Here is a 17,402-nt window from a genome sequence, read left to right as displayed (position 1 = left end):
CCCAGCAGGGCTCTTCTTTTGTTCCCCTCAGGGGAAGGCCTCGGCCTCTCTGCCCTGTTGTTGGCCCTTCAGAGGAACTGGCTGGCCACTGTGTGAGACAGGAGGCTGGATTAGATGGACCCTCTCTGGTCTGATCCAGCAGGGCTCTTCTGATGTTCTTCTCAGGGGAAGGCCTCGGCCTCTCTGCCCTGTTGTTGGCCCTTCAGAGGAACTGGCTGGCCACTGTGTGAGACAGGAGGCTGGACTAGATGGACCCTCCCTGGTCTGATCCAGCAGGCCTCTTCCGATGTTCTTCTCAGGGGAAGGCCTCGGCCTCTCTGCCCTGTTGTTGGCCCTCCAAGGGAACTAAGCCGCCCTGAGCCCGCCTCGGTGGGGTAGGGCGGGATATAAATCGAATAAAGTAAAGTAAAGTAAAGTAAAGTAACTGGTTGGCCACTGTGTGAGACAGGATGCTGGACTAGATGGACACTCGCTGGTCTGATCCAGCAGGGCTCTTCTGAAGTTCTTTTGAGGGGAAGGCCTTGGCCTCTCTGCCCTGTTTTTGGCTCTCCAGAGGAACTGGTTGGCTGCTGTGTGAGACAGGAGGCTGGACTAGATGGACTCTCACTGGTCTTATCCAGCAGGGCACTTTTGATGTTCTTATGAAGGCCACGGCTTCTCTGCTGTGTTTTTGGACTTCTAGAAGAGCTGGTTGGCCACTGCATGAGACAGGAGGCTGGACCACCGCTCTGATCCAGCAGGGCTTTTCGTACGTTCTTGTATTCTTTCTTGTTCATTTCAGCGATGCTTGTGCAAGAGAACTTCCCGCCTTAATTAGGCCGCTTGACGTCATGATTCTTGGGGGCCTGTAACCTCTCCGCCTGACCCTGGTCTTCTTCTTTCCCTTGAGCTCCTGTTGAGAACAGCCTTAGGGAATACTTAACTCATCCTTAATGGGAAAGGCATTTTTGGCAGGAAGGACCTGTTTCCCATTATTTCCCTGGTTCTTAATGTGCCTTTAATGGCAGCAGTAAATTAGCAAGGAGAAAGGGAAGGAGAAGGGACAGGCCAGAGCAATAAACTGATGTTCTCCCGCCAGTCATCAATGGAAGGTAATAATGACCCAGTAGCGTACATGGGAGGAAGGGAGCCCTGCTGGATGCACACAGCTTTAGAGGAAAATAGTGTGGAATTTTGCTTTCGTAGAGTGTGGCCATGAGGGGAGGTTGTGGCTCAGGGTGTAGAGCATCTGCTTGGCATGCAGAAGGTCCCAGGTTCAATCCCCGGCATCTCCAGTTAAAAAGGACCAGGCAGGAGGTGAGGGGAAAGATCTCTCTGCCTGAATCATAGAATCATAGAGTTGGAAGGGACCTCCAGGGTCATCTAGTCCAATGCCCTGCACAATGCAGGAAACTCACAAACACTTCCCCCTAAAATCACAGGACCTTCGTTGCTGTCAGAGAGCCATCTAGCCTTTGTTTAAAAACCTCCAAGGAAGGAGAGCCCATCACCTCCAGAGGAAGCCTGTTCCACTGAGGAATCGCTCTAACGGTCAGGAAGTTCTTCCTAATGTTGAGCAGGAAACTTTTTTGATTTAATTTCAGCCCATAGGTTCTGGTCCTACCTTCTGGGGCCACAGAAAACAATTCCACACCATCCTCTATATGACAGCCTCCTCTCCAGGCTAAACATGCCCAGCTCCTTCAACCTTTCCTCGTAGGACTGTCTCCAGACCCCTCACCATCTTCGTCGCCTTCCTCTGGACCCGTTCCAGCTTGCCTATTTCCTTCTTAAAATGTGCTGCCCAAAACTGAACACAATACTCCAGGTGAGGTCTTACCAGAGCAGAGTAAAGCAATTCCATCACATCACGTGGTCTGGACACTAGACTTCTGTTGATACAGCCCAAAATTGCATTTGCCTTTTTAGCCACCGCATCACACTGTTGACTCATGTTCAGCGTATGGTCCACTAAGACCCCGAGATCCTTTTCGCACATACTACTGCTAAGACAAGTCTCCCCCATCCTATACCCATGCATTGGATTTTTCCTACCTAAATGCAGAACTTTACATTTATCCCTGTTAAAATTCATTGTATTGATTTTAGCCTGAGACCCTGGAGAGCTGCTGCCAGTCTGGGAGCAGATAAGACTGACTTTGTTGGCCCAAAGTCGAGTTGCCAATCCCCAGGTGGGGGGCGGGGATACCCCAGTTTGGAGGCCCTCCCCCTGTTTCAGGGTCCTCAGAAAGCAGGGAGGGGGGGAGGGAAATGTCTGCTGGCACTCCATTATTACCTATGGAGGCCGATTCCCATAGTGAATTGACCTGCAGGTATCTGGAGCTCAGAGGGGCTGTTTTTTGAGCATAGCATAGCATCCAATGTCTCTCTTCAAAGCACCCTCCAAGTTTCAAAATGATTGGACCAGGGGGTCCAATTCTATGAGCCACAAAAGAAGGTGCCCCTATCCATTATTTCCAATGGACGGAAGGCATTTAAAAGGTGTGCGGTCCCTTGAAATGTGATGGCCACAACTCCCTTCGGAGTTCAATCATGCTTGTTGCAACCTTGCTCCTGTCTCCACCCCCAAAGTCTCCTGGCTCCACCCCCAAAGTGCCCAGAGATTTCTTGAATTGGACCAGGCAACCCTAGCCCAAAGGTCTGGTTCAGTATCGTCTGCTTCATGTGTTCAAGGCGCTCTCCAAAACACTCGGAGAAGAGAGATCAGAGATGTCTTGTTTTGTTTAATTTGGACTCTGTTGATGTGGAAAGGGTTAAATAAATAACGAGGGGGCTGTTGGGAGCTGTGTAGGAGGATTTCCCGCGCCCATGGCTGAAAGACCGGGAACATCTTTGTACTAAACAAAGCATCACCTTGAAAGGGCACCTAAGCTATTTATTGAAGACTTTTCCTGGCAAGTTCATTTACTTCTCTTATACCCCCCTTTTTCTCCCCAGTGAGGGTCCAAAGGGGCTCACAAGGTTCCCCTCTCCTCCTATTTTATCCTCAAAACAACCCTGTGTGGTAGGTTAGCCTGAGAGTGTGTGCCATGTGACTTCCTCACGTCACCCAGCAAGCTTCTATGGCACGAGTCAGAATTCAAACCTGGATCTCTCAGACTCTGATTCCGCACTCAGATCCCTCTACCACATTGGCTGTTGCCTGTTGCTACTTGGCTGTCTGATGGCTGCACTTGAATCCTCATCCCAGCCCTGTTATTCAGAACAGTCTATCTGGGTTGGAGAAGGCTTTGTGTTTGAGAGAGCCAGTTTGGTGTAGTGGTGAAGTGTGCGGACTCTTATCTGGGAGAACCGGGTTTGATTCCCCACTCCTCCACTTGCAGCTGCTGGAATGGCCTTGGGTCAGCCATAGCTCTGACAGAGGTTGTCCTTGAAAGGGCAGCTTCTGTCAGAGCTCTCTCAGCCCCACTCACCTTGCAGGGTGTCTGTTGTGAGGGGAGAAGATAAAGGAGATTGTAAGCCGCTCTGAGTCTCTGATTCAGAGAGAGAAGGGTGGGGTATAAATCTGCAGTCTTCTTCTTTCTGTGTCCTGCTCACCCCTGCTTTCGCGAGTCTTTGCAATGGTCTCTTCCCATCCTTTCAGGGCTTAATGTATGTTATTGGTGGGGAGAAGGAGAGAGGGAGGGAAGGAAGGGAGAAACTGATAGCAGAACCAACAATTCCCTCCAATCTTGCAGGATATTCCGCAAGAATTCTATTGCGAACGAGACTAATGCCCCTAATTAAAGCTATTACGGAGCAGAAGTAATAAGCAAGCGGGTTTGCCGTTCCTCTTGCGGTGTTTAAGTCATCGTGGGCTGCCCGCTGGCTTTGTGTGGGAGCGAAAAGGGCTTTCATAAAGCTCCTAATTGCTCGGCCCTGGGGGGGGCACTGAGCCCGTGGAAGGCATAAGAAGTTGGGGGGGGGGGGTGCGCACACAGTATGCGCTCCAAACTGCTGTGTGCTGGAGAGAGTCTCTCTTTGTGCAGCATTACTTAAAACCTGAGTGCTCTCTGTGACAGGAGCGGAGATAATCGCTATAAGCTGGCATTTAAATGTTCCCTGAAACACTTGAAACAGTCTGCCCTCTCATAATTCATCAGTCCCTGGGGAATCTTCCCCCCCACCAAACTCCCCGCTCTTTTGAAAGAGGGTGCCCTGCAAATGTGAACGTTATCTTTGTCGGCTGCATGTTCCCTCTTCAAACCTGAGACCTTTCGTCCCCCTGCCTCTGTTGTGGAGGCCAAGAGCACGCTGGGAAGTGTGAGGGAAAGGAGTTATGGGACCCACCACAAAATGGAAGAAGAAGACTGCAGATTTATACCCTGCCCTTCTCTCTTAATCAGAGACTCGGAGCGGTTTACAATCCCCTGCTGGAATGGCCTTGGGTCAGCCATAGCTATTGCAGGAGTTGTCCTTGAACGGGCAGCTTCTGTGAGAGCCCTCTCAGGCCCACCCACCTCACAGGGTGTCTGTTGTAGGGGGAGAAGATATAGGAGATTGTAAGCTGCTCTGAGACTCTGTCCTTGAAAGGGCAGCTTCTGTGAGAGCTCTCTCAGCCCCACCCACCTCACAGGGTGTCTGTTGTGGGGGGAGAAGACATAGGAGATTGTAAGCTGCTCTGAGTCTCTGATTCAGGGAGAAGAGCGGGGTATAAATCTGCAATTCTTCTTGTTCCTCTGGGCCCTGTGATCCCTGCCTGGCCCTGGGGAGGCTGCTGCACAGCGCGGCTGGGCCCCATGATCCTCGCTAGCCAGCCAGGCCCCGGGGAGGCTGCCACATGGCTCGGTTCGGTCCAGCAATCCCCTAGGGCCACACCAAGTGGGAAGTTCCCCACCCCTGCGATAGACATAGAGAAGCCCTTCAGAACAAGTTATCTGTGAGTCTGGATGATTGGGGTGGGTGTAGACGATGGGCAACTGGAGCAGCTGCTAGAGAGACCACCCCCCACAGTTTCACCCCCCACTCACACACACACACACACACACACACACACACACTGGAGGGAGGAGAGAAGGAAAAGGGCAGGTTCCTGTCACAGTTGCTCAATCCTGCCCTGTCCAGGGCTTGCATTGTCCGCTTGGCAACAGACTCTAGTCCAGAGGTGGCCAAACTTGCTCAATGTAAGAGCCACATAGAATAAATGTCAGATGTTTGAGAGCTGCAAGACATGAACGCCAGGTGTTGGAGAGTCACAAGATACAAACATCAGATGCTTGAGAACTGCTAGGCAGGCAGGCAGGCAAATAAAAGGGGGAGGGAGGGAGAGAGAGGTGGAAAGAGAGCAACTTTAACTTTAAATGCATTCGCCAAGCCACCAACTGGCTTGGAGAAGTGATTTCAAGAGAGAAATGCCTTCTCCAAGCAGGCCGACGGGGCAGTGGGGGTTTCAAGAGCCACACAATATATGCCAAAGAGCCACATGTGGCTCCAAAGCCACAGTTTGGCCACCCCTGCTTTAGCAGCTGGCTTCTGGTACCAGTTTGCGCCCACTTCACATAGGTTGAGGGTTGTCCTGGGGTAGGGGGAGAGCTGGGGGTTTGGGACTTCACCCCGCACTTTCCCGAGGCCTCGGATTCGCTGTAACGATCCCTGCAAAGACTGTGAAATAACTTTTGTTGGGTGGCAAATGCAGTCCCTTGGGGGAAGAAGCCTCAAGTTTTGGGGGGCTGGGGGGCTTTGCAGGGGGAGGCAGCTGATGATTCCGATTAATTTCAAACCCCATTTCCAGGCCAGTTTTAAACAGAAGGGGCTTTGTTTGCCCTGAGAGATGCTCTTCGCAGGGAAAGAGGGAATGTGATCTTATGGATTCTCCTGAACCCTGGACGTTTTTGATTCTGTGGATTTCTGGGCCTGTCTGCTGAGATAAAGAGCCCCGTGGCGCAGAGGGTTAAAGCTGCGGTACTGCAGTCCTAAGCTCTGCTCACGACCTGAGTTCGATCCCCGGCGGAAGCTGGGTTTTCAGGTAGCTGGCTCGAGGTTGACTCAGCCTTCCATCCTTCCGAGGTCAGTCAAATGAGGACCCAGCTTGCTGGGGGGGGGGGGGAAGCGTAGATGACTGGGGAAGGCAATGGCAAACCACCCCTTAAAAAGTCTGCCGTGAAAACGTTGTGAAAGCAACGTCACCCCAGAGTCGGAAAAGACTGGTGCTTGCTCAGGGGACCTTTCCTTTTCCTTTTCCCTGCTGAGATATCCTCAGGAAAGCCGCTCCCCTGCTGGTTCCATTTGTAACCAGCACGATGAAATTTCAAGTGTAAACTCATTTTTGTCTATTTATCTTTAAAATATTGGGTCTGCCTTCTCCGTTTGATTTAGAGGAATGCGTTTTAAAATTGCCTGGATTTTTTTTTATAGTGTATGCTGATTCCTCCCCCCCCCCCCCTTTAATGAGACGGTTTTAGTACACGCTGCAGTTTGAAAATGCCTTAAATGCTAGTTATCTAACTGATATTTTATGGCCTGGATGTTTTAACATATTTCTGAGCTGCACAGAGCACTTTAGAGAGAGAGAGAAGGCTCGGTTTTCTAAATATCATTGTGGGAATGAAGAGAGGGGGTGGGCATAAAATTTGCGGCGCGCATCAAGTATTGGCGGTTGGTTGAACATTGTTGTCTTGAACATGGGGCTTTTCAGGCGAGCTGGCTGTCAGCAACAGCTGTGGACATATGGACATATGAAGCTGCCTTATACTGAATCAGACCCTCTTTGGTCCATCAAAGTCAGTCTTGTCTACTCAGACTGGCAGCGGCTCTCCAGAGTCTCAAGCTGAGATTTTTTCACTCCTATTTGCCTGGACCCTTTTTTTTGGAGGTGCCAGGGATTGAACCTGGGACCTTCTGCTTACCAAGCAGATGCTCTACCACTGAGCCACTGAGCGGAGAGCCAGTTTGGTGTAGTGGTTAAGTGTGCAGACTCTTATCTGGGAGAATCGGGTTTGATTCCCCACTCCTCCACTTGCACCTGCTGGAATGGCCTTGGGTTAGCCATAGCTCTGGCAGGGGTTGTCCTTGAAAGGGCAGCTGCTGGGAGAGCCCTCTCCAGCCCCACCCACCTCACAGGGTGTCTGTTGTGGGGGAGGAAGGTAAAGGAGATTGTGAGCTGCTCTGAGACTTTTTGGAGTGGAGGGCGGGATATAAATCCAATATCTTCTTCTTCATCTTCTTCTTGAGCCACCGTCCCTGTGGACTAGTTCCATGCAGCGTTCCCTCTACGCTGAGTTAGCATGAGCTAGCGCACCGATTTTTAGCCTCCAGCTCACACGTTTTTGTCTTAGCTCAGGAAGCTAATTGATGCAGTAGCAAGCTAATTGCTAATTGACCCCAGAGCAAGCTAATTGATGCAGTAGCTCCACAACTTTAACGCCAGGAGCTCACAGCTTTAATTCCAGTAGCTCACAAGGTAGAATTTTTGCTCACAAGACTTTGCAGCTTAGAGGGAACATTGACCCATGATGCGGAACATTCGTGTCTCCAGTCGAGGCATCAGAAGTGTGTCCCGGAGAGGAGTTTAGACCCTGGCAAGTGCCCTGCTTCTACTTCACCCCCCTCCCAAGATTTCCAAACCACAAGCTGGGAACCGGAACCCAGAATTCTCTGCAGCTCTCCGGAGCTTTTCCATTTCAAACACATTGCCTATGAAGATGTTTCTTTAGCACCATCTTGTGTCGAAAACCTCATCGTGGATTTACAGGGTTTTGAAAGGCTTCCACTGAGAAACACTTGACATGTTTTTCAAACAGCACGATCGATCCAGGGAGCTGGTGGAATGTTAAGTGCCCCCGTTTTAATCATACGTGACAAAGCTTAGATGAAAATATTTGACAGCAGCGGGGAGGAATGCGAACTTGGGATCGGTGAGGCCGGAGTGGGGGGGGGGGACGGGGCTGCAGAGAGGAGCACTGGACTTCTCAGGGTGGGGAAATGGGGGTATGGTGCTCCAGTAAGGGCCAAGATTACAATCCCATCATTAGAGGGAAAGGAAAGGTCCCCTGTGCAAGCACCAGTTGTTTCCGACTCTGGGGTGACGTTGCTTTCACAATGTTTTCCTGGCAGACTTTTTACGGGGTGGTTTGCCATTGCCTTCCCCAGTCATCTACACTTTCCCCCCCAGCGAGCTGGGTCCTCATTTTACCGACCTTGGAAGGATGGAAGGCTGAGTCAACCTCAAGCTGGCTGCCTGAAACCAGCTTCCGCTGGCATCGGACTCAGGTCATGAGCAGAACTTAGAACAGCAGTAATGCAGCTTTAACACTCTGCACCACAGGGCTGTTCTGGAAAAGGAAGGAAAGGTCCCCTGTGCAAGCACCAGTCATTTCTGACTCTGGGGTGACGTTGCTTTCACAACGTTTTCGTGGCAGACTTTTTACGGGGTGGTTTTCCATTGCCTTCCCCAGTCATCTACACTTTCCCCCCCAGAAAGCTGGGGACTCATTTTACCGACCTCGGAAGGATGGAAGGCTGAGTCAACCTGGAGCTGGCTACCTGAAAACTCAACTTCCGCTGGGGATCGAACTCAGGTCATGAGCAGAGCTTAGGACTGCAGTAGTGCAGCTTTAACCCTCTGCGCCACGGGGCTCATTAGAGAGTCCCCCTGAAATCCAACAGGATCCTCCTCCTTTTCACTGGGTGCAGCTGTATGAGTGAAGGAGGAATCCTAACCAAGACTGCAAGCACAGAAGCTAAGATGTGCACAAAGGCTTCTGCGCGAAGGGCTCTTTCACTCTGTCCTTCCAGCATGAGCAAGCTTGGGCAAGCTCCTTCTAGAAACTTCTCAGCTGCTTGCTCCTGTTTCTCACGGTCTCCGTTGGAGCGCATGAGTTAGACCAAGGCTCTCTTTTGCTGTTTTTTCCTCACAACAACCTTGTGTGGTAGGTCAAACTATGTGAGTGTGTGTGTGTGTGTGTGTGTGAGAAAGAGAGAGGGGGACTGTCAAGTGTCTGGAAGAGTGAGGATTTGAACTTCCCACAGGGGCGCACTTGAAATTCGAGTCACCTCCTTTTTACTGCATTGCCACCGCATGGACTAGATCCACGGTTCCTTTCTTTCCTTTGTAGATTTCTCTAGGAGGCTCGTGAGCTGTTGGGACGCCGGTCACTTGCTTGCTGTCTAACCTGTGTCCTGTTGTCCTCTTGCTTTCTCTGTTTTCACCACCAGGCCTGGCTGACAGAAATCCAGGAGTATGCCAAGCAGGACGTGGTCCTAATGCTGCTGGGAAACAAGGTGAGCCGGGCCTGGCTTGGACGGCGCCAGTCTAGCAATGAGAATGCACCAAAGAGTCCTGTGGCGCTAAGTAGGAGGGAGACGATAGACTCTTTCTCGGGTGACGTTGATGGGGAGCAGAGGGACCCCTCTAGCCCCCTGAACCACTCGTGGCCTTGGCAGCTCTCGTCTTGAGCTGGCCACGCAGCTGGTTTGCTTCTGCCACACCGGAGGTACATCCAGGATGTGTGGGAACTGTGCCAAGCAGGCCATCCAGGAATTGGAATTCCGATCTGCTTCAAAATACTAGTTGCCTCCTCATTGGAATTCACTGCCACAGGAGGTGGCGGCGGCTACAAGCATAGCCAGCTTCAAGAGGGGATTGGATAAGCATCTGGAGGAGAGGTCCATCAGTGGCTATTAGCCACAGCCTATTGTTGGAACTCTGTCTGGGGCAGTGAGGCTCTGTATTCTTAGTGCTGGGAGGCAACAGTGGGAGGGCTTCTAGTGCCCTGGCCCCACTGATGGACCTCCTGATGGCACCTGGTTTTTTTGGCCACTGTGTGACGCAGAGTGTTGGGCTGGATGGGCCATTGGCCTGATCCAACATGGCTTCTCTTATGTCTGGGGCAGTGATGCTCTGTATTTCTTTGTGCTTGGGGGCGGGCAACAGTGGGAGGGCTTCTAGTGGCCTGGGCCCACTGATGGACCTCCTGATGGCACCTGTTTTTTTTGGCCACTGTGTGACACAGAGTGTTGGACTGGATGGGCCATTGGCCTGATCCAACATAATAATAATAGTAATAATAATAATAGATTTTATTTCTATCCCGCCCTCCCCGCCTAGGCGGCTCAGGGCGGCTAACAACATTTCACACGATTAACATAAATAGATAAAACTTTAAATTTAACCATTAAAAAGAAATTAAACATAAAAACCAGTTAATTAAGTTAGGATACATAATTCAAATTACATTAAATATATCTGGCAGCAATAAAACTGTTTGGCGCTGGTTCTGCCAGTTTAGATAGTTCCGTGATCGTATTATAGATGGCGGTTCTTTATTCTTAGCAACTCAGCAGTCGATATCGGCATAGGCGTGTCTGAAAAGGGCGGTCTTGCAGGCCCTGCGGAACTGGTCAAGGTTCCGCAGGGCCCGCACTTCCTCCGGAAGTTGGTTCCACAGTGCCGGAGCAGTGGCTGAAAAGGCCCGTGTTCTGGTGTTTTGAAGTTTGACCCCTCTCGGCCCAGGGATGGTCACTTTATTTTTACCCATTGACCTCAGTGCCCTCATGTCTTCTCTTATGTTATGTCTGGGGCAGTGATGTTCTGTATTTTTGGTGCTTGGGGGCGGGCAACAGTGGGAGAGCTTCTAGTGTCCTGGCCCCACTGATGGACCTCCTGATGGCACCTGGGTTTTTTTTTGGCCACTGTGTGTACCGAGTGTTGGATTGGATGGGCCATTGGCCTGATCCAACATGGCTTCTCTTATGTTGCTCCTAGGTGGACTCAACACAGGAACGGGTGGTGAAACGGGAAGACGGGGAGAAGTTAGCCAAGGTACGTAATGTTCTGCTGTGTGGCGTGTATGTGTCTGGGGGGGGGGGGGTGCCCACCATCCCCATCGAAATTCTGCTCCAAAGGAAGCTGATTTCTGAAAAGGGTCGAACCCAGCCCAAGTGCATTGAAATGAAAGGCCTCTTTCAACCTTTCAAGGACTCCTTGCAAGTGGGTGGCCTTTGGTCCATGCCCATCTTTTGGATTCCCAGTGAGGATGGAACCCCTTGGGTAAATCTGAGGGCAGAAAGGTTTGTCTGCCAGAGAGCGTTCCTCTCCCTTTATTTTGTTACCATTTAAGAGCTATAAAAGCCCCATGGTGGGGAAACTAGAGTTCATGAAGGTATCTGGATAGATGCAGCCCCAGGTGTGTCTAGAACATGATTTGCTAACTTAAGGCCTCTCCGGAGAGCACAGGTTGAGGAAAGGCAGGTTTTGACTCTTGTCTTGTTGGGCAGGAATACGGCGTACCCTTCATGGAGACCAGTGCCAAGAGCGGCTTGAATGTGGAGTTGGCATTCACAGCCATTGCCAAGTAAGCAGGTGTCTTTGGGCTTTCCTTCACACGCGTGGCTTGGGTCAGATTCTATGGAGCTGCTGACTTCTGGGGCAGGGGTGGCCAAACTGGCTCTTTTACACATATTGTGTGGCTCTCAAAACCCCCACCACCCTATCGGCTGGCTTGGAGAAGGCGTTTGACTGCTTAAATCACTTCTCCAAGACAAGCCAGCTGGGGGCTTGGAGGATGCATTTAAAGTTGTTTTCTTTCCACCTCTACTTCCCACCCCCATCTATTTGCCTCCCTCCCTCCTCTCAAACATCTGACATTCATGTCTTGTGGCTCTCAAACATCTGACATTTATTCTCTGTGGCTCTTACCTTAAACAAGTTTGGCCACCCCTGTTCTAAGGCAACTTTCCACAAAACGGGTACACTGTTACGGAGGTTGGTCTGTGAGGGATGACCATGCAGGGCAAGGTGGTCGAGAAAGCGCCCTTGGTGTCCAGCTCAGGAGGCTGCCTGGCACAACGTTTGCTGCCAAGCAGGTGAGGGTGAAAATCTGCCCCTTGGCCATTATAAGGGGGCTTCAAGCAAGAAGCTGTACGCCGGCCTCCACTGCACCTCAGTCCTGCTGCTATCAAACCACGGGGTCCACTTTGCAGGGCTGTGCCAGGAAACAACATTTTGGAACAGAGATTGTGACTAATCCACACGTGTGCCTCGCCACCTTTATTTTTTTTAATTAACCTTTCATTGTATAATCCAGGGGTGGCCAAGGCTGGTGGGAGTTGTAGGCAAAAAAAATCTGGAGAGCTACCGTTGGCCACCCCTGGTATAATCCAAAAGTATCACAGTATAACACAATCCAAAAGTCCCCTCCTTGCTGGCTACGGCCCTGGCCAGCCTCCCCTCCAAAAGATCCCTTGAGAAGTGTAGTTTCACAAAGGTACTAAGAAATCTTTCACCCAGCTGCAGTCTGTGGGATTCCTTGGCCAGGATCCGTGCCAGTTACGTGGACTCCAGACTGATATAATCCTTCGTTGTTTCTGCACTATCTGCTTTGAACTGTTACGGTTTCATTAAGACAATGAATGGCAGGGAGTCCAGAAAATGCCACCCTTTGTCAAATTGGTGTCTTTTTCTTTTTCTTTTTTTTTTAAAAAATAACTTTATTAGAGAGTTGCAAAAATGCAGAGAACAGCAGCAGATTATACATATATAAAATAAAAAATACAGCTTGCCTGTAACTGTTGGGTAGAAATGAATTGAAATTAAGGAAGTAGAACGAGAAAACCCAGGATTATGTTGAGTTGGATTGTACTCTTTATAACAATATTTAGAGAAATGAAAAGGGAAAGGGAAAAAGAAAAAGAAAAGAAAAAAGGGACTTTGATGTCACTTTTCAATATATGGCGTTGATAGCCTCTAACAAACTACTGAATTCTTCTTTGAATGCTAAATATTCTAGTAAAGGGAACCAGGTAGCCACCAGTTTGGATTCGTATTGATCTGTGGTTTGTTGTTGAACAAAGTAGGAGTCAAGCGGCACCTTTAAGACCAACAAAGTTTTGATCAGAATGGAAGCTTTCGTGTGCTCTAAGCACACTTCATCAGACGAGGAATCAGGTCCCTTATTCCATTCTGAACAAAACTTTGTTGGTCTTAAAGGTGCCGCTTGACTCCTACTTTGTTCTACTGCTTCAGAGCCGCTCTTCGGAGTGGAGGGCGGGATATAAATCCAATATCTCCATCTACCTCACAGGGTGCCTGTTGTGGAGGAGGAAGGGAAAGGAGATTGTGAGCCGCTCTGAGACTCTTCGGAGTGGAGAGCGGGATATAAATCCAATATCTTCATCTACCTCACAGGGTGTCTGTTGTGGGGGAGGAAGGGAAAGGAGATTGTGAGCCGCTCTGAGACTCTTCGGAGTGGAGGGCAGGATATAAATCCAATATCTTCATCTACCTCACAGGGTGTCTGTTGTGGGGGAGGAAGGGAAAGGAGATTGTGAGCCGCTCTGAGACTCTTCAGAGTGGAGGGCGGGATATAAATCCAATCTCTTCATCTACCTCACAGGGTGTCTGTTGTGGGGGAGGAAGGGAAAGGAGATTGTGAGCCGCTCTGAGACTCTTCGGTGTGGAGGGCGGGATATAAATGCAATATCTTCATCTACCTCACAGGGTGTCTTTTGTGGGGGAGGAAGGGAAAGGAGATTGTGAGCCGCTGTGAGACTCTTCGGAGTGGAGGGTGGGATATAAATCCAATATCTTCATCTACCTCACAGGGTGTCTTTTGTGGGGGAGGAAGGGAAAGGAGATTGTGAGCCGCTCTGAGACTCTTCGGAGTGGAGGGTGGGATATGAATCCAATCTCTTCATCTACCTCACAGGGTGTCTGTTGTGGGGGAGGAAGGGAAAGGAGATTCTGAGCTGCTCTGAGACTCTTCAGAGTGGAGGGCAGGATATAAATCCAATATCTTCATCTACCTTGCAGGGTGTCTGTTGTGGGGGAGGAAGGGAAAGGAGATTGTGAGCCGCTCTGAGACTCTTCGGAGTGGAGGGTGGGATATAAATCTCCATCTACCTCACAGGGTGCCTGTTGTGGAGGAGGAAGGGAAAGGAGATTGTGAGCCGCTCTGAGACTCTTCGGAGTGGAGGGCGGGATATAAATCCAATATTTCTTCTTCTTCTTCACCTTTCTTTGGCAGGGAGCTGAAGCACAGGTCGATGAAGCTTCCCAACGAGCCCAGGTTTAAATTGCACGACTACGTCAAGAAGGAAGTGAAGGGCTCCGGGTGCTGCAGATCCTAAGCGCCAGCGCTTTCCTGGGTGCGTCGCCATCTGGGGTGGGGTGGGGGTGCGCCTCCCTTGTACAGAGACTCACAACAAGCATCGTGTGTATCGTTGCCGGATCCATCTGTGTGCCGCTCACCCCCTTCCCTGCCTCCCCGCTGCAGAACATCCAACCGCCTCTTCTGTATCTCTCTTCTGTACCTCAAGGACGCCTGAAGGAGCAGGTGGAAGTCGATGTGTTTTTTACCCACCTGGGGTCCAACTCTGGAGAAATGGCTCCGACGTTCGGTCGGTTGGGACCGGAGGGTCGTTATGCGGGACCTCAAACTGAGCCACCGGTTGGTCCCAGCAAAAGGTGGGTAACGAAGAATCAGGGCCAGAACTCGGAAGGAATGAGAACGGCAAGAACGGGAGCCGTGACAGCACACAAAGGCTTACGCAAACCCCATTAGCGTCTGCAGCAGTGCTTTTGCAGGGTATGTGGGGAGCTGGATTGCACCTCCTTGTTCCGTCCCCGTTGTTGTGGGTGTGAGGTGTGCAGGTTCCTTGTCCCTTCAGGCCTTAGCTTTCTGGAGGTTCAGGGTTTGTGCCTCGGTTGCTCCCTGCTGGTTCTACCCTTCTCGGGCTTTTTGTTTTTCTCAAAGACCAGCGTGGGCCAGCGGGCTTAGTGAAGTGTCGTGTGCTGTCCTGACACATTTCCGAGGTGGGGAGGCTGTTGTTCTTTTCCGCGACTTCCATTTCGCTAGCCCTTGCCTCTCTGGAGGAGACAAACATTCCATCTCCTTTTCTTCATGGCTCTTTTTTTGCCACCGGGATTTCTATGGCTTCCCCCCAGAGTGCAACCGCTTTGGGTGTTTTCTGTGGTGTGCGCGTGTGGCTTCTTTGTAGAAAGACGTGCAATCCAAAGAGAGCTTTTTTTATACACTGGGCATCACTGTTCTCATTTCAAGCAGGGGAGGGGTTTTGCCCCCCCACCACCTTTGATTTTTGCTGCGATTCCCGCAGCTGCTTTGGAAGGCCGTGCAGCAGGGTGAGAGGGGTTTCCTCGAGCGGCAAACTAGCCATTGTGGTGTTTGTTTGAGGCGCGATCTTGATCCTTGCATTCAGTAGGATGCAAAAGAGAGAGGTCCCCCTCCAGACTACGGGGACGGCAGCTCTCTGCAAGCAGAAAAGTAGCACCACGGGGGGAGGGGGGGCTAGGCCCTCCCTTCTTCATGCGCTGGCTTGCTTTCAGGAGAAAAGGGGGGAAGACAGAAACTGGCACTTTTGGCCAGAGAATTAAAGTATGACCTTGGGGCTAGCTTTGGGGCTCCCTTGATGGGAGTTTTCTCCTTTGAGCAGCAATTGCAATTCCGTTTCCATTCCCTGCTGGGATCTGCGCAAAAAAGGGGTCAACCGTCCCTGGCTCATTAGCCAGAAGCCCCCTCCCATGGCCTCCCAGCCTTAGCCCCTTGCCGCACGGGAGGGGACCTTCGGAGAGAATGCTTGCCGAGTTCTTTTGCAACCTCTGCCTTCATTCTCCATGCTGGCCTTTTATTGCTCAGTGTAGATTCCGCCCCCCCCCCCCTTTCTTTAAAAAGCTGCTGCCTTTGCTGCTTCTTTTCTCAGTGTGCCCCCAATGTGCCAGCTTTGAATCCGAATCTGCTGCCAGAGGGGCCAGTGTGCATGTTGTGTGTGTGTGTGTGTGTGCGCCCAGTTTGAAGCTTCCACGGTCCTTCGCATCTCTGCCAACCAGGGTAAAAGCAGACCCCGGGCAGTTTGGGCCCAGCGACGGGGTTTTAGGTTTCGTACCGTGCCTCGGAAAGGCAGCAGTAGCAGCTGCTCCCAGCCCTGGCTGTGTCCCGCTTGGCTTCTGCAACATCCCTTCCGCGAGACGCATGGGCTCTCCAGGACGCAGCTGCTGTTTCCGACACGGGTCGTTCCCGCCCCCTAGCGACGGAAGCCCGTCTGAGCACACAGCCCCTTCCGACAGTGTTACGTGTACCAACCACTCACTGGCTCTCTTTATAGATTTTTTTCCCCCCTCTGTTCCTCTTAATAAAAGATTTTTTTTTAAATAATCACGCTTGCCTGCATCAATGGGCTCTTGCCTCCGTAAAGCAAACAAAAAGCAAAGCAACAGCCCCAGTCGGTGGTTTTTAAAGGTAGTCTTAACAAAATGAGAGTTAGATCTGAGTCTGTAAGCACCCAGCAGAACGAGAAGAGGTTCACGGTAGTTCCGGCATCCTCTGCATCAGGCACAGCACAGCAGCAATGAGATATAATGCAAGTTATGAGATGGAATCAATGGAAGTGTCACATCCAGGTGGCAAGACGGCCTAGCCCTACTGTACACTGCCTTGGGCAGGCCACACCTGGAACAGAAGAACATCAGAGAAGCCATGTTGGATCAGGCTAATGGTTCATCCAGTCCAACACTCTGCAACATAAGAACATAAGAGAAGCCATGTTGGATCAGGCCAATGGCCCCTCCAGTCCAACACTCTGAGTCACATAAGAACATCAGAGAAGCCATGTTGGATCAGGCCAATGGCCCATCCAGTCCAACACTCTGAGTCACATAAGAACATCAGAGAAGCCCTGTTGGATCAGGCCAATGGCCCATCCAGTCCAACACTCTGTGTCACATAAGAGAAGCCATGTTGGATCAGGCTAACGGCCCATCCAGTCCAACACTCTGTGTCACATAAGAGAAGCCATGTTGGATCAGGCCAATGGCCCATCCAGTCCAACACTCTGAGTCACATAAGAACATCAGAGAAGCCCTGTTGGATCAGGCCAATGGCCCATCCAGTCCAACACTCTGTGTCACATAAGAACATAAGAGAAGCCATGTTGGATCATGCTAATGGCCCATCCAGTCCAACACTCTGTCACATAAGAACATAAGAGAAGCCATGTTGGATCAGGCCAGCGGCCCCTCCAGTCCAACACTCTGTGTCACATAAGAACATAAGAGAAGCCTTGTTGGATCAGGCTAATGGTCCATCCAGTCCAACACTCTGTGTCACATAAGAACATAAGAGAAGCCCTGTTGGATCAGGCTAATGGTCCATCCAGTCCAACACTCTGTGTCACATAAGAACATAAGAGAAGCCATGTTGGATCAGGCCAATGGTCCATCCAGTCCAACACTCTGTGTCACATAAGAACATAAGAGAAGCCATGTTGGATCAGGCCAATGGCCCCTCCAGTCCAACACTCTGCCACATAAGAACATAAGAGAAGCCATGTTGGATCAGGCCAATGGCCCCTCCAGTCCAAGGCTCTGTGTCACATAAGAACATCAGAGAAGCCATGTTGGATCAGGCCAATGGTCCATCCAGTCCAACACTCTGTGTCACATAAGAACATAAGAGAAGCCATGTTGGATCAGG

General features: G+C 50.8%; 1 protein-coding gene across 1 annotated transcript in view; it reads left to right on the top strand.

Annotated features, from left to right (window-relative positions):
- RAB26 (RAB26, member RAS oncogene family) overlaps window positions 1-16,076 on the top strand; it is a 163,610-nt gene extending 147,534 nt beyond the window's left edge. Inside the window, exons 6-9 of the mRNA XM_060260961.1 lie at window positions 9,133-9,198; window positions 10,682-10,738; window positions 11,194-11,270; window positions 13,941-16,076. Coding sequence (XP_060116944.1) covers window positions 9,133-9,198; window positions 10,682-10,738; window positions 11,194-11,270; window positions 13,941-14,043 — 303 coding nt within the window. The 3' untranslated portion in view covers window positions 14,044-16,076. The remainder of the gene's footprint in view (window positions 1-9,132; window positions 9,199-10,681; window positions 10,739-11,193; window positions 11,271-13,940) is intronic.
- The last annotated feature ends 1,326 nt before the right edge of the window (window positions 16,077-17,402 follow it).

The sequence above is a fragment of the Heteronotia binoei genome, chromosome 20 (genome assembly GCF_032191835.1).
Source record: "Heteronotia binoei isolate CCM8104 ecotype False Entrance Well chromosome 20, APGP_CSIRO_Hbin_v1, whole genome shotgun sequence".
Lineage (NCBI taxonomy): Eukaryota > Metazoa > Chordata > Lepidosauria > Squamata > Gekkonidae > Heteronotia > Heteronotia binoei.
The sequence above is the reverse complement of the archived record's forward strand: the minus strand, read 5'-3'. Positions and strand labels throughout refer to the sequence as shown.